The 17,598-nt window shown below is 30.9% G+C and overlaps 1 protein-coding gene across 1 annotated transcript in view; it reads right to left on the reverse strand.

Moving 5' to 3' along the window:
* Positions 1–196: 196 nt before the first annotated feature.
* LOC123663356 overlaps positions 197–17,598 on the reverse strand; it is a 33,367-nt gene continuing 15,965 nt past the window's right edge. Inside the window, exons 2-6 of the mRNA XM_045598046.1 lie at positions 5,469–5,711; positions 5,082–5,219; positions 3,314–3,437; positions 1,852–2,080; positions 197–825 (exon numbers count right to left, since the gene is read on the reverse strand). Of these exons, the coding sequence (XP_045454002.1) occupies positions 566–825; positions 1,852–2,080; positions 3,314–3,437; positions 5,082–5,219; positions 5,469–5,704 (987 nt within the window). The 5' untranslated portion in view covers positions 5,705–5,711 and the 3' untranslated portion in view covers positions 197–565. The remainder of the gene's footprint in view (positions 826–1,851; positions 2,081–3,313; positions 3,438–5,081; positions 5,220–5,468; positions 5,712–17,598) is intronic.

Genomic DNA, 17,598 nt, shown 5'->3' on the forward strand with positions numbered 1-17,598 from the left:
TAAAATTATATTTATGTGGGTAATAGTTAGGTATATATATATAGTTGATTAAAAAACCTTTGGTTTCCCCCAAAAATTTGTCATGAAAAGTAAATGGTGTTTTTATTTTGGTCACATTGTTATATCATTGTTTAACAATTTGCAGTAGCGATGCTAGCAGCGCGGTATAGCTTATAATAATAACAAATTCAAACAATTTTAATGTACAAATATTTATTATTTTAAAGTAAAAAATACATTGTCAGGAACTTAAAATAAAAATTATAAAGTACGTCAAACAAGATGAGCATTATAGGAGAACAAATGCTTAAAATAATATTGAAATGCTATTTAATATTCTCTATAAGGTATTTAACTTCGCTGTAATTAGACACTTTCGTTGATCCATAAATCTATTATTTATGAACTAATCAAGTTAATGTTGGCTTTAAATGTACAAAAATTTAACACGGCTAATTTAACATTAAGTATTTTTTTCAAACTATACAACAAAAAAAAGTCAATATATTTTGAGATCTTGCATTGTTTAGGTGCAAAGGGGTTAAGGCAGTAGAAGAAATTAACATCACACATAAAAATGTCTATCTGACACTTTTAAAGTCCTGTAATCGCCGTGTATTTCTTCATCCAAGTCGTTCTGTCTATATAATGATCTGCACGAAAGTGTGCGTGTCAACATATCGTATGACGCATTTCTTTTCAAGTTCCGGACATTTTTGTGACGTGTACAGTGCTTAACTTCCGGTTTTAGTTCTGTTTCGTAGAATTTACGTTCTTCTTGTTGCAGCCATCTTGAATTGAGCAAGAGTTTTTTAGTCCATTCATCTGTAATCATCAAAATTATTTTGTTTAAAAAGTACAACAACAAACTATGATGGGTTGACTCGAAGAGATCTCTTTTAGAGATAAATTGGCCCTTGCCAACTTCCTTTTATACGTATATTATAATTAGCTGACGCGGCAAACGTTGTCTTGCCGCTAAACGCTATTTAAAAATAGGGGTTGGTGGCAGAAGGGTGAAAATTTAGGGTTGTATATATTTTTCAACGCCAAGTCATAATAAAATAAAAAATTAATAATTTATCTAAAAATTAATAAAAAAATTAGGGTTGGACTACCCTTAACATTTAGAGGGATGAAAAATAGATGTTGTTCGATTCTCAGACCTACCCAATATGCAATATGGACTCAAAATTTCATGAGAATCGGTCGAGCCGTTTCGGAGGAGTTTAACTACAAACACCGCGACACGAGAATTTTATATATTAGAATGACTATTGTAAAATTAGTGTAATAAAAGTATATATTATAAGGATATCTATAACAAAGATGAGATTCAGTATTTTGATTGTTATCTTTTGAGAGCTTTTACAATGCGAGGACTTTCAAAGGTCGAAATTACATGAAGGTATAACGCCTGAAACGTGCCTTCAAATATTACGTGCCAAAAGATTTCGCCAATATCAAATAGGATGGAGAAGGCATAAATGAGATTTGATCTTATTTAAAACTTTCATGTATCATCATCATCATCATCATCATCATCATCATCATCATCATCATCATTTCGGCCTATTACAGTCCAGTGCTGGACATTGGCATTCACAAGTTCGCGCGAAAAATAGAGTGAAGTCATGTGTTTTGCCCATAGTCACCACGCTGGGCAGGCGGTTTGGTGACCGCAGGGCTTTGTCGCGCCGAAGACGCTCATGTAGGTATATCTCTATTAAATTCTCTATTCTAAGATTTTCTATTTTTATAGGCATTCTGGTAGATATTTAACTTGTAGTACTTACTAGTGTTAAGCGTGAAGTTTTATTTTATATATTATTTTGGTCGAAATGCACTCACCATTCAAATCTTTCATAGCTCCCACCTTACCACCATATTCGTGTGGTAGAGCTTCAATAGGGAAGAAATCCACTCCCATCACTTCGTTGATATGTCCAGTGTCTCCATGAACGTGGACAAATTTTCGTCGCCATTGGTACAGTCCAATGTGTAGAAGTAGAAGCGACATGGTCTTCAGACGATGTGTATTAATTACGTGTATTTCGGTAAATCGGATGGGATAAGCCGACTGGAACGTACACAATTTATTTTGATTTATTATAAGTGAAAATATTTACTGTAAAATAAAGTAAAAAACTTGTTTACGCTATACATAATTAAATTTGAATATACATTAGCTAATTCTTTTTTTTGTTGGAAAGGAGATATCCTAAGTGTGGTACCATAATAAGGAAAACAGGATCTGATCATGGGATCCCAGAGAAATCGAGGGAAACTATCGAAAATCCGCATAACTTTTTACTAGGTGTACCGATTTTGATGATTTTTAATTTAATTGAAAGCCGATGTTTACCATGTGGTCACATTTAATTTCATCGAAATCTGAATACAACTTTTGGAGTAAACTTTGATAATGCGTATTGACTTGACTATTTTTTCGTCTACCTACGTTGTATTACTTGTTGATGTAATTGAAGTTCGTTTTTTTTCGTTTACCACAAATATATAATAATAAAAGAGTTAACATTTCGTTTACATTCACTTATTAATGGCATTAAGTTACAGCATATTTTTAATTAATTTAAAATTTTATATTATGTTCTATTTGACCATTAAGAACAATACTAAACTTAATAATTTTAAATAACGAGAAAAAAATACGTTTAAAAAAATCGACTTGAAAAACTAAAAAGCAAAACATAACTGGATAAAGATTTAATTTCAAACACGTTTAATACAGTACTACTATTTGTATGTGCTATATACTGATCGGTTTGAGGTCGTAAGTTTTTTACTTTTTAAGGTTTATAATAAGTTTTCTTGCAAACTACAGTCTTTTCTAGATTAGATCAAGTTAACTACAGTAGTATATCGGTGATCTTCTTCTTTGTGTCTTTCGTCTTCGGTGAACAAAAGTGCAATAATTAAACGCAAAATACTGATTCAAACTAAATATAACTTTTAAAAGACTTAATGGCTACTAGTCCTCATTAAACAAAAAAAAAATCGGATCAGAAATCTTTAAGTAATCGTTGTTAATATAATCAAAGTATCGTGAGATTTACATCTTCAAAGTTAACAAAAATGCTCATAAAATAAAAAATACTTAGCCAAATTGAATTAAATTTAAATGGGACGAAATCTCAACTATTCGGCATCTAAAATATATCACCTAAAACAGATCAGAAATCCCGGCGTAATCGGTGTACATACATAAAAAAAACAACCGAATTAATAACCTCTTTCTTTTTAAAGTTGGTTAACTAATTTAAATTTTTTCCATCCATAAATAAAATATTACCTTTATACACCAAATGAAATCCTTCCAATGCGAGCCTCGGAAATGATTTTTGATATGTGAAGGTTGTAAATCTGAGACGTCAATAAACACAATCTCTTCTCCAGGCGTTGGGTCTTCACGTAATCTATAAAATTGTATTTTATATATGAATAAAATGTTAACGATGTTTCTAAGTGCTAAACTGAAGAACAGCTAGACCAATTCTCCTTTTTATAATGACACTAGTTGTACCATGCGCGCGGTGCTACGCTTTTTTTGGTCGTACCAAATCAAAAACCTTCGTGGGATCATGTACAACACTTGCTGAAGACTATACATACATACATACATATAATCACGCCTCTTTCCCGTAGAGTTAGGCAGAGACCACGTCTTTTCACTTGCTACGATCCTTACATACTTTAAGATTATGACATGATCAAATGCATAGTTTACGATTCCATAAAAGAGATACAGACAAACATTCATTTCTATAAATAAAGACAACTTTTTCGGATTTTATCGCGGTTTATTAGGTTTTTTATATGCCCATACTTTAAAGCAACCATGGTAACCGGAGGTCATTTAAAAAAAAAATATTATATCCACAGGCTTATAATGCCCGTGCTTTTGTTATTCCAATTTTATTTTTGTTAATAATCGTTACTTACGTAACGTAACGGGAGGTCTGGAAAGTACCCGAACCGTCGGGCATTTAAAAAAAAAATAAACCGCAATAAAATCCGAAAAAGTCGTTTCACTATAATGAGTGACATTCGCGTAAACATTAGAAAACAACTTCCTTTTTTTTTAATTTTATACTACTTTTAAGAGGTTCCAATGTATGAAAAATTAAGGAAATTGTGCCAAACAGTTCGAAAATTTTGAAAAACTCAGATCGCATGACAGGAAAACGTCTGACGGGTCAGCTAGTATTTTAAATTTTATAGAGTTATTTACAAGATTAAACCTTTTAAAGCATGCTGGATAAACTTTGTTTTCACAAAGATACAGCTCGACTACGCTGGTAAAACTTTGATAATAAGACAAGTTTTATATGTTTGCTCCAGCAAAGTTATGAAAATAGTTAGATAGTTCTCAAGTGATTTCCTTATCAGTATTTAGCGTAAGTTTTCGTCTATATTTTAACTCCTCAAATCCAAATATCGTTTCTAATTTCTCTACTAAAATCAATTAAGTTAACTCAAATATATCTATCCTTCTCCTACATGGGGAAAGAGGCCTATACCCAGTAGTGGGATATTACAGGCTGAAACATATAAATATATCCATTGGTTTTGTTCCGTGCATTAGCTATAATATTATATTACTGTCGATAAATTTATACTAATTTTTGAAGCTATTTTTTTTTCAGAACTCATACTATACATAATTTGTAAAAACGTAACAGACATTTACACATGAAAGCAAAAATCACCCAATCTTTACACATTCTCTTCACTTTGTCGTTACAATGATCGGAATACTAAAAAGTTAGTGAACAATATGATGGAGTTTTTACACGATTCAATATAGTTCAAACTTCGATAATCAAGCGACGTCTTTAATAAAAGCAGAATATTTTTTTAATAATTAATATTTCCAAGAAATGATACCGTTTTACTTGATTTTATAAACATTTAAAGATTAAATGCATTTTTAAATTACATATAATACTCATATATTGTGTAGAGGTCGAGCTGGTCTGCGACTGAGAAATATTACTCTTTGACGTTTCAGTTGGAGCATGAAAAAATAATTTATGTAAATTGTATTAAAATAAATTCACCTTATATCTAATATCATAAGCCACCTTGCCAGCAAGGCTCTTGCAGACAAAGGCCGGTGCAATGCTGTGGGCGCTGGGAGACGCACGATTGTAATGCGTTTGCCGTTAACACTGCGATTGCGCAAAGGTACTATGTATCTGGAATTATTTATACACAAAAATATATATTCATTTAAGTATAATAGTAAATAATACTTAGTACTATAATAGTGTGAGATATGACTCTAAAGACAGGTATTTGGATCATTGACTATATCCATGAAATGTCATTGACTATATCCATGAAATGCTTAATGATTTATCTTAGAAAACATTTTAGAATTTGAAGAGAACTTGGTTTTGGTAGGTACTGTCCCAAAAATTACAAATTCTTATAATAATACTTACACATCTTGACAGCTAGATAGGATATCTTCATCATCTGGGTGTCTTTTATGCCAAAGATTGGTTAGACCACCAGGGCCTCTTGCCGTGTAATATTTCCTGGCTCTCTTACCGGCTTCTACCTCATCTCCTTTACAGGTAATAGGAAAAAGGTCCAAGTTAGAAATTTCTTCAGGAGTGACTTCTCTAGTCAGGTTATCGCGAGCCCATCGTTCACCAAACGAAGCTGCTGGAGACATCCTGGGCCTAAAATGGTAGTTTTATTTTTGAGCTTAGGTTCAACACTGTTTTGTTGTTTATTTTATATTCTTAATACAAAAAGGAACATGAACAGGCTTTCGCACATTTACAGACTGTAAAAGTTTTTTAAATTTAAAATTGAGTCATTAAGACTCTATTGTGATCCTGGCTCTTGACTTTGGCACCGCGAAACCTAATTAGTAAGTAAGTAGTAAACTTAAAAGTAACATAATTAATTGGATGTTTTTTAATGGAACAAAAAAAGTCCTTGTAATGTTTGATATCGTTCCGATCTAGGGGGTAGTGTAGTTTTAGAAAGTTTTATGTTACATTTTCTATAAATTTGTGTCGTGATAAACAATTATGTATAGCTAATACTGAAATACCGTGACGCCGCGTTGGCGCAACGCCGTGCTTAAAGCCGTGGATTATACCTGTTGCACTGGCGGTTGCGGGTTCGATCCCCACACATGACAAGCATTTGTAATGGTCATACAAGTGTTTGCTGTGGTCTGGGTGTTTGTGCAGTATTTGTGGGTCTCCCCACCGTACCTCGGAGAGCACGTTAAGCCGTCGGTCCCGGTTGTTATCATGATGTACACCTGATAGCGATTGTTACTCTTAGTAGCGAATATATCCACCAATCCGCAGTGGAGCAGCGTGGTGGATTAAGCTCTGATCCTTCTTCTCTATGGGGAAAGAGGCCTATGCCCAGTAGTGGGATATTACAGGCTGAAGCGTAATACTGTAATGATGTACTTGAAGGCTTAAAGATAAGAAAAATAACGCTTATTATTTTTATGTAGATAACCACAGAAGCTAAGAATGATGTTCTACTCTCAATGTATTTTCTAATTTCGTTACTTCTGCAGTAAGAAGTTTCGTAGTGACATTCTTAAGACACTGAGTTAAAATATCTTTGTTGGGAATAAAGTTTTTATGTTAACTGTACTTGTGAAATCAGAGTGTGAAATATATTTTAGTCATGACGTGTGGTACAATTAATAAGGTTTGACGTATTCGTACTTACTAGTATTTCTTACTAGTACTACTAGTTATTTTTTAAATTAAAATTAAAATTATTTTTTTTTGATTTTCATCATATTATACTATATTTAGTGACCAAATTAATCAACAAGTTTATAATATATTTACTAGCTCCTGCTCGCGACTTCGTCTGCGTGGAGTAGTTACTTGAAAAAAACCCTGATTTTGAAACATTATTTATTGGTGCTCCGCTCCTATTGATTTTAGCATGATGATATTATAGCCTTCTGCGATAAATAAGCTATCTAACACTGGAATAATTTTTTAAATCGGATCAGTAGTTCCTGAAATTAGCGCGTTCAAACAAACAAACAAAAAAAAAAACAAACGAACAAACAAACCCTTCAGCTTTATAATGTTAGTATAGATTTACTAAATTTTTCTGTTATAATTTCGATTTCAATACGAACAGTCGCTAATATTTTAAGAAAAATCCTTTCAGTAGATTCTTCTTATAAATACATTTATAAGTTTGAAAAACAGATGTCAAACAAGGTGAAGGTTATCATTTCGATATTATTTTTGATACTTATTTGTGTATTTAAAAGCTAGTACTTGTCATGTAGTCTTATTTAAATTGAACGAGATTTAACGAGTAGTTTTTGAATTTTTCTTTACTAATGTGTATTTTAAGTCGGTTTCTTTTCGTAAGAGAACAAGCAAGATTATCACCATTAGAACTGGTTGGTTGGATAAGGTATGTCTGGTGTCCAATGTTAGAATATATAAAAAATATAAATCGTGAATTTATTTTTGTAAATAATCTCAAAATAATATTAATAATAAACTTTTTAAATATTATTTTACACATTCTCTTCTAACTTACGTCTAAGAAAATTCTTTTCAATTTTTTTGATAAAGATTTTCTAGTCACGTAAGTTTTTCCTCGTGAGAATTTAAGGTACTTGTCACAATAGTAAGATATAATTTTATTTTCTTAAAACAGAAAAAATATTTGAACGAAACATAAATAGAGGTACAGTGTACAAATGATAAAAATCTAATTAAAAACAGAACTTTGTGTCAATAAAGTCAAATAAATAAACTAACATATGTCATTCATGCGTACTACACCTCATTCAAGTTTACAGGCTGTTTTCGGTGATATCTACTATCAATTTGTGAATATTATTATATGATAATTATTGTTCTTTCGTCAATCGAATAAAATGAGAGGATAATTGTTTACATGCAGGAGGGGATCCAGCCCTCAAAACAGGTTGTTGTCACAGCCAGTCGAAAATTGGCGAAGTGCTAGTCGGAGTACGAACTCATCCATAAACAATCATGACTTATAAACGACTTTTGAATTTAATTATTTAGTTTTCACCGCGCATCTTAGGTATTGAAATAATAATTGGAGGAAGTCAGACCTGATTTAGGGTTGAGAGGAAACCCGGACCAGGCATTCCATTATTAATAAAATAATCAAAATAATCGAAAAAATATTCGGAATATAGTTCCGGTGAACTATTTTATTTACATGGCATGCCCACCGTATCTACTGCGGTGGATCCGCTCCTGTTATAGGTACCATTTATTATCAAATACATATTTAGTAATAAGTGCATTAGGGTATCGCTTCAATATAGCTCGAAATCTCTTTCGCTTTATAGACAAAGCCCTTACATTTTAGTACAGATTTGTAAGGCTCAACTTTTTAGGTTTGATATTTTTTCGATAAATAAAAATATCCTTGACTTGGGAGTTGTGACAGTTTTTATTAAACCGTTTACGTTTAGTAGGGCGTAAATTCGACATTGACTTTTTGTATGTCAGCTTTACTTCACTATTGATAAAATCACGAAACTCTTTCGACCAACACGACGAAAATAAATACTGATTTAAATGTACTTTTGTTTAATACTCATTAGAATTTTCTTCTGGTAATGGATTGATTAAACACATATGATTGTCGATACATGAACTAAATTCGTTATTGTATAAATTTTCTAAATAAAGTTATGAATATTACTATTTTGTTGTTTACAGTCATAGTATACGTAAGTATAATAAAAGATAAGGACTTAATACGGTAATTTAATGTTACATACATTTTTATATAAAAAGCTATAATTTTATTACCATAGTCAAGTTAAATTAAGTCCAATACATTACACAAGCGTTTAACTCACAAAGTATGATATTAAATTCGTAATGATCAACTTGAAAAAAGTAAATAAAACAAAGAAATAAAAAAAGTTTCAATTCAGACTGGAGAAGTTGGATATGAAGTTCTCTTGTATAGAGTTTTTACTTTCTTTACATATATATGTGTATAATATACATGTTAAGGTACATTTATGTAAGATTTAGGCTTTGATTGATCAATTGATCCAGACTTATGTTTTTATAGCATATTCAAATGTATGCCATGAGCGGCAATCGATCCGCAGCAGCTATCAAAACTTTGACCCTTTTGGCTGCTCAATAAGTATTTATAAGAGGAGTGTACGACAGATGCTGATGGAAATATTTTAATTTTAATAAATTTTTTTCCTGTCCTTTTTGTTTACATGCTGGCCTTTTTGTAATTCTTTTTGTAAATTTTGATTTGGCTAATCGAAATTATTAATATTATGGTGTATTTGTTTTGTATCTTTTATCTTTTTAAAATACCTTAAAATTTTTGCTAATTTCTCTCCAAGTTATTTTGCTAATGTATTACTGTTATAATTATTAGTGGAAAGTTGTTTGAAAAATGTGTTAGTGGTATGTTGTGTATGAATGTACTATTGATTTTGTTTGTTTCCCAAAAAAAAAAAAACTATGTAGATCATATGACACGTCGGCCAAGAAAGTGATGTACCACCAAGAAAGTGTGTAAGGTTGAATGCTGCGTGCAGATTCATAGGTGATAAAGATTAGTTTCGCTTACAGATCGATCTGACGACTTCTATTGCCGTCTTTATCTGATTATTGATAACGATATTATTTATACCTAATAGAGTTTAAAATGTCATGTATAATAATGACGTATGAATACTTGTCAATTGGGTTTACGTCATTATTATATGTCTCTTTCAGTTATATCTTTTAATAACGAACCTTGTTGTAATTTTCGATGACCAGGAAACTATATCAAAACTGGTACTTTCTTGGCCGACCGACCATGCATTAACGCGACGTGAAGACTTTGTGATAGACGTCTAACATTTTTTGCAATGCAAGCGCTGTCAGCAAGTGATATAATAATGTAATACTTTTTTTTTGAATATCGCTAATAATAATTTTTTACAAAATTTGAAAACAAAATTATAACAAGTCTTTTTGTTCTTTTTTTGTTTACAAATAAAAAAAAATATTCTTTTCAATGAAGAGAAAATTAAATAAGAGCTATATTTTTTTTAACTTTTTTCTTTCAATTTTGTACGATTTTCTTATAAACGAGATTCAATTAAAAAAATAAACAGTAAGTTCAAGCTCAGAAGCTTTTTTTTTCTGAGTAACCTTAGCTAAACTATCTATAATAATCATAATATAATAATTATAATATAATAATTATAATATAATAATTATAATAATAGTTTATTTTTTCCAAAAAAAAAAATTACACAGTCATGTACTTAAATGTATTTACAAAGCAATTTCACAGTAATTATATTTAGTATGCCTCTACTAACATACTAGGAAAACCTGTGTTACAGCATGCAATAGATCTATAGTAATAAAAATGAGAGCAAATGTTGAAAAAAATATCAAGTGTTGCTATGCGCAAAACTTGATGAAGGTTGAATCAATTAGGCTTATATTGTTTTTAGTTTCGTAATACTTTGTGGAGTTGTGGTTCTTATGGAAAGAAAAAATAAAGCAATTGTGTATAAAATTGAATTATTTCAGAAAATTCACGCGTTTGACAGTCCACAAGACAGGGTAACGAAAGTTATGTCAACTAGTGAATAATAAAAACGTGTGAAGATATATAAGTTAAATACCAATATCGCAAAATATTTCCTATAACAATCGTCACGGAACTATCCGCCTATTCAAAGGTATCAATCGTGATAGAGTTACAAAATGAGACTTCATCCTATCACGTCGTCGCCTTGACTTTAAGTAAATGCAAGATTGGACTGTCGCAATAGTTCGTTTAAGAGTATGGACTTGCTGAGATGTTCACGTATTGGCAGTTACTATAAGATTCATTCAACTAAAAAACCAAGTTGAACTAAGAAGGAAGACCAATGAGTACTTTCTATACTTAAACATTTATTTGTATTATTGTTCTACAAATAGCAAAAATTGTTTTCTGTATTTAACTCGAAAGACTGTAGCTTAATTTACAAAGCTGTTTCATTGCAGATTAGGTTATAAGTATGTATAATTTTGTCCAATACATGCTGATTTTATGGACAAGAATCCATAAAATCAACAAATCATAATGATATTAAGTATAATAAATTAACCAAATATTATTTACTTTTAAATTTTAACAAAAACTAAATAATTAGGTAAATGTAATTAATGTACGGTTATTGTACTTGAATTAAACTATAAAAGTTTAATGTAGCATATATTATTGTATCTATAATTATTTTATATTTAACCGACTTCCAAAAAAGGAGGAGGTTCTCAATTCGACTGTATTTTTTTTTTTTTTTTTTTTTTTTTTTTTCTGTATGTTACATCAGAACTTTTGACCAGGTAGACCGATTTCGACAAATTTTGTTTTAATCGAAAGGTGGTGTGTGCCGATTGGTCCCATTTAAATTTATTTGAGATCTAACAACTACTTATCGAATTATATCTAATAATGCGTTTTTACTTGACGCTTTTTTCGTCGACCTACGTTGTATTATACCACATAACTTTCTACTAGGTGTACCGATTTTGATAATTCTTTTTTTGTTCGAAAGGGGATATCCCTAGTTTGGTACCATGATAAGGAAACCAGGATCTGATGATGGGATCCCAGAGAAATCGAGAGAAACTCTTGAAAATCCGCAATAACTTTTTACTGGGTGTATCGATTTTGATAATTTTTACTTTAATCGAAAGCTGATGTTTATCATGTGGTCACATATAAATTATATTGAGATATGATAACTACTTTTTGATTAATCTTTGATAACGCGTATTTACTTGACATTATTTTCGTCACCTTACGTTGTATTATACCTCATAACTTGTTACTGGGTGCACCGATTTTGACGTTTCTTATATAAATTAAAAGCTACTATTCGTTACGTGGTCCCATTCAAATTTGATTGAGATTTGATTAGTAATTTGTGAGTTATATCTAATATTGCGTAATTACATGACGGTTTTTTCGTCACCCTACGTTGTATTATTATTATGTTATATCTTTTTACTGGGTGCACTGATTTTGATCTTTTTTGTATAAATCAAAAGCTAATACTTGTCATGTCGTCCGTTTTAAATATGTTTGAGATATAATGAGCAATTTTCGAGTAATCTTTGATGACACGTATTTACATGACGATGTTAAGACGACTGTGGTCATGTTCAATACTTTGCCACAACGCCATCTATCAAAATTTAATGAAACTACTTCGTTCACTATCGATCAAATTACAATATTCCACTAGAGTAGAGAGTAGCAGTTTATTCGTTATAAATATATTTGAGCTTTTAATATTTGAGTTATCGCTAATACTGGGTATTTACTTGGCTATTTTACGTCGACTAACGTTATATTAACCTCATTACTATTTTACTGATATCGATGATTCTTTTTTTAATCGATAGGTGGTGCTTGTCATGTGGTCCCATTTAAATATAATTGAGATTTGACTCGAACTTTTTGAGCTATATCTGATATGGCGTATTTACTTGACTTTTTTTGGAGTTTTCTCCTTAAGAATCGATTTTTATTTAAGGCCCCGGAATGAAAAAATTGAACAGTAAAATCTACTGAACGAATGACCTTGTTAGAGATGGCGTTCAGACGTTTTCTAATAACGCAATTAGGTTCTGATAGATGGCGTTATTTGATTCATTTATTTACAATTTGATATAGTAATAATATATTTCTTAGACTAGTAAGCCTTTTTGTGCCTATTTAGACAGTTGATCTGAAGGGGTAAACTTCAGTCGTGCATCGGAGCTGTGTGAAAACATGAACATTACATATTTTTAATAAAAAAGACATAAACCGTAATTCAATATAAATCCGCTTCAACTAAAAAACCCGCCGTAATTAGCGATGTCAGCGCTTCGCGCGAATCGACGACGGGCCTTTTATGAAATTTCTGCCTACAATCGCTAACAAAATGTTAGAAATAACAGTAGAACATTATATAATTCTACAATTTTATAATGTCGCGTTATATGGAACACGAACAAAGTATTACTATTTTTTCGTCGATCTACGTTGTATTACTCTTCGATGTAATTGAAGTCGGTTTTTTTTTCGTTTGCGAGCAAACACAATTATTTTAATAACAATTGTTTAGAAAGACTCAAAAAAATAAATGGAAATGACACAAAAAAAGTTAAAAAAAACTTCAAATAGCTATAATACCACCTGTCCGTCTGCAAAGCAATATTCCTTTCGTTATCAGGTTGTCTAGAAGAGATTGCTTTTCACCAATAAGATCGCTTCCTTGTACAATTTGTGACCCTAATTGGCGTATCTTTGATTTAATTCTTTGTTAAAATGTGCAACAAAAGTAATGTATATTGTATTATACATAAACAATATTAAATATTGAAACAAGTTTTAAGGGAGTTTTAATTTCTTTTTTCAAATTTCATAACAACATTTTTGAATACTAGTACGTAAATATTAAGTACTGTGTGGCTACGGTACTAAAGAATATAGCCACCCCCTCTCTTCCCGTCGGTGTTGTAAGAGGCGACTAAGGGATAACACAGTTCCACTACCACCTTGGAACCTAAAAAGCCGACCGGTGGCGGGATAACCATCCAACTGCAGACTTTGAAATACATAGGCCTAAGACGGGCAGCAGCGTCTTCGGTGCGACAAAGCCAGCCCTGCGGTCACCAACCCGCCTGCCCAGCGTGGTGACTATGGGCAACACACATGAGTTCACGTTATTTTTGGCGTAAACTTGTGGAGGCCTATGTCCAGCAGTGGACTGTATAGGCTATAATGATGATAATGATGAAATATTAAGTAAGCTACGCTTCTTCTTACCAAAAAAGTCAGTCGTCAAGAGTATGTATAAAATCAATATTAATAATACTTGAAATTGAATAATATTGTTTGAATATTATTGAATATGTTGTATTGTGCATCATAGTTCTAGTGACTCCAATCTATTCTACTAAAAAACTAAGTTCTGAGTTTTTGCTTATAATGGAACAAAATATTCTTCATATTCATACTCCTTTCTAGCAAGTCGGTTAGAGATTCAATTTCGTCTGACGTAATAGTGTGATTAGTCTCCAGGTAATCCGTATTTATGGCTTAGATGAGCTCGTGTCGGCAAGATTCAGGTCGCTAGCTGTTTTCATGTAACGCCGTTGTAAAGAGATTGAGGCGACGTTTGGATATTGATAAAAGAATTATTAAGTTTGTTTTGACATCACGATGAATTGTGTCCTTATAATTAAATAACCATAGTTGATATAATAATAGTAATGCTGTATCTATCATGAACATGTAACTCTAAAAGTAATAAGAAATAGGTATAGATGGTGGCGTTTGGTGTTTTTTTTTTCTTACTATCTAAGATATTATTTTACTAACAATATACTTGATATCAATAGTCTTAAAACTGCCATATTATTTGTTATTAGTCTTAAATTACCATTTATAGAGCAGCTCCGTTGGACTGCGTAAAGTTAAATACCAAAACCTTTTGATCGCCAAAAGCCTTGGTTTGCACCTGCATTTGGTATTTAAATTTTCCTAGTTACTGGGTTATTTGTATTTTTATAATGGAAATAGTTCAAAATTTCCCATGCCATGTCATCACCGTGTGAGGGCATCGCTTCAAAGTGTATTCACTTATTCTTCTTAATTATCAATAAACCAAATGATCTTGAGATAAGCGCGTGCCAGCGACCTTTTTGGTTTATAGCATTGGTATTTGGATTTTTATGGTTTTATTTCTTTTTTAAGTACTCATACAAGGCATCATTACCACATGTTATTCTTTATCATATACTGATGACGAAAATGTATGTATAATGGGTTGTCAAAAACATATATTTTATATTGAAAACGTTGGTTAAAAATGTAGTAAATTATTTTGTTCATTTCGTTGTGCTCTAAGTTTATATTATTTATTGACAATTATTGAATTAATTGGGATAGTATTTTGAGCAATTTACTATACTTTATTACAATTATCAAAAAATCAAAATATTAAATGATTCTTAACGTCCCTCATATCTTAAATAGAGTCTGTGTAACGAAATAGAGTCGGTGAAACGAAGTCTAAGGAAATTTCGTGCAAGGGTAACTTACATTTTCTGGGCACAAAGCCTCAAATATCTACTATCGCGTGTCTGAGGAAATGTCGTCGGACAAACGGACAAAGAAATGATGTCTTCCTTATGTCAGATTAGAAATAGTTCGTTCATTTTAGAATATTATAGTTAGATCTGATTGAGCAACATATTATATACATATATCTTTTTTAAATTTTTTATCGTAAAAAACAAAGCTGGTAAAAAAGAGATTATACAGAATGACTGGTTAGTTATTTTTATCACATGATATCTATTGGTTATAAAAAAATTATAATGTTTAAGTAGTCTTTAAGCTTTGCTTATAAACTGTTGTATTGTGTACAATGACTTTATTGATAAAAGAAATCATAAATAAATTTAATAGCTATATGCTTTTTACTACCAAATTATATGCTGTCTTATTTACACGTCTAACTTCATATATTTGACTAAATTTTATATAAATACTAGCTGACCCAGCAAACGTTCTTTTGCCATATATGTTATTATCTCCCTTGATCCCCCCCCCCCCAATAGCTTAGTGGTATGAAAAATAGATGTTGGCCTATTTTCAAATCTACCCGATATGCACACAAAATTTCATAAATATCGGTTTAGCCGTTTCGGAGGAGTATAGTAACTAGCATTGTGACACTTGTGAGAATTTTATATATAAGTTACTAACCCCTAAATTTTTTTTCGATAAATTATTTATTCTTTACTTTATTATGATTTGCCGTTGAAAAATACCGACAACCCTAAATTTTCACCCTCTACCACAAACTCCTATTTTTAAATAGCGTTTAGCGGGTAAGACAACCTTTGCTGAGTCAGCTAGTTTGTATTTTTCTTTTAAATAAAACGTTTGATATTAAGAGTCTAGAGTTATCGATTGGTTTTTCCTTATAGTCATATAACATTTATTAAAATGATTCATTAAATTGGGATTATATTTTGATACTTTTTTAAATATAAATTTACTTTGATTTTAAAAAGTAAAAGAAAATGAAAGTAAAATAATTGCTGTAGAGATCGACGGGTTAAAACAACGAAAAAGAATAAGAATTGCAATATTAGTATTCATTAATATTCCAACGATGATATTTTACATACAAACAACATCAAGTTTTTGACTTCTACATACTAAAATATAAATATATATTTTATTGGAAATATACTACTTTTACCCTTACGAGTAAGTATTAATTTCTGATAATAATGCATTATTTATTGTACACTAAAATGCAAAAAAAAAAAAATAAAATAAAAAATAAACGGTTAAACAAAAACGATATCTTCTCATCTATTTATTTTCTCCTGTCCAACAATACACGTAGTGATTGCTCGTAACTTGTTGGCAATCAGCGAACGTGTAGCCAAGGCAATTTCCTGTATTGAAGGAAATAATTAATTTATACTTATTAATGACGTATCTAATTACTTTTATAACTAGTTTGATTAGTTCTCGGGATGAATATATTTAAATATACTAAAATTATTTTTTAATAAAAAAATGAATTGCAATTTTTATCGTTATTATATATTTTTTAAATGTATATTTCATGTAAAGTGGAAGAGTGTAAGTCGGAATGCTTATCCTGGCGATAGAAGCTGGCAAAAAAAAAACAATACCTAATGCCAAGTAGACGAAGAAGACTTTTTTTTTTTAAATTCATCCCTTATACATCCCTCGACATCTTGAAAAAAAAAAACATTGTCGTATGTCTCGAAATTCTTATATATCTGATTATCATAGTTTTTCATGCAAATATAATACGGTAGAGGATTTTGTTTATCAGTCCGTTACGTAAAAACTACTACTACAAATACAGAAACTTCACAACTTGGTCTGGGCGTTTGTGCATGTATTTGTATGTGATTTTGAAGCCCCCAGACAGATATATTTATTGATTTCTTTAAAATGTTCATAATTAAATTTTCAAATTTTGTCATCTATACATTTAATAAAATGGTAGGAAAGTCAAAACTGTACATTGAATATTTTTTTTAAAGAATACTTGTGGTGTGATCTACAATCGATACCGAAGCCAAAAATATAGTTTTTAGATTTTTTGTCTGTTTATCTGTATGTATGTCCGGGATAAACTTAACAAGTAGTTCATGGATTTACTTTAAATTTGGCATGAGTATTATTAAGAAGTCGGGTCAACATATAGGCTACATATTATCACGCTATCACCTACGGGGAACGAGCAGTGAACCTTTATTTCTTCAACGCATTCTGTAACAACGTGTAATCTAACGACGCATAATTGAATGTTGTTGTTATTATGTTAATAACCATGTCATAAGCTAGCTTCACACTATAAATAAAGACATTCTGTAGCATATTTATTATCAGCATTGCACCCTTGCGAAGTCGGGACGGGTCGCTAGTAATATTTAAATTGAGATAAATAAGTATATTATAAATTCACATTAGGAAACATATTACGTGTTTGAA

Source organism: Melitaea cinxia, chromosome 20 (assembly GCF_905220565.1).
Source record: "Melitaea cinxia chromosome 20, ilMelCinx1.1, whole genome shotgun sequence".
NCBI lineage: Eukaryota > Metazoa > Arthropoda > Insecta > Lepidoptera > Nymphalidae > Melitaea > Melitaea cinxia.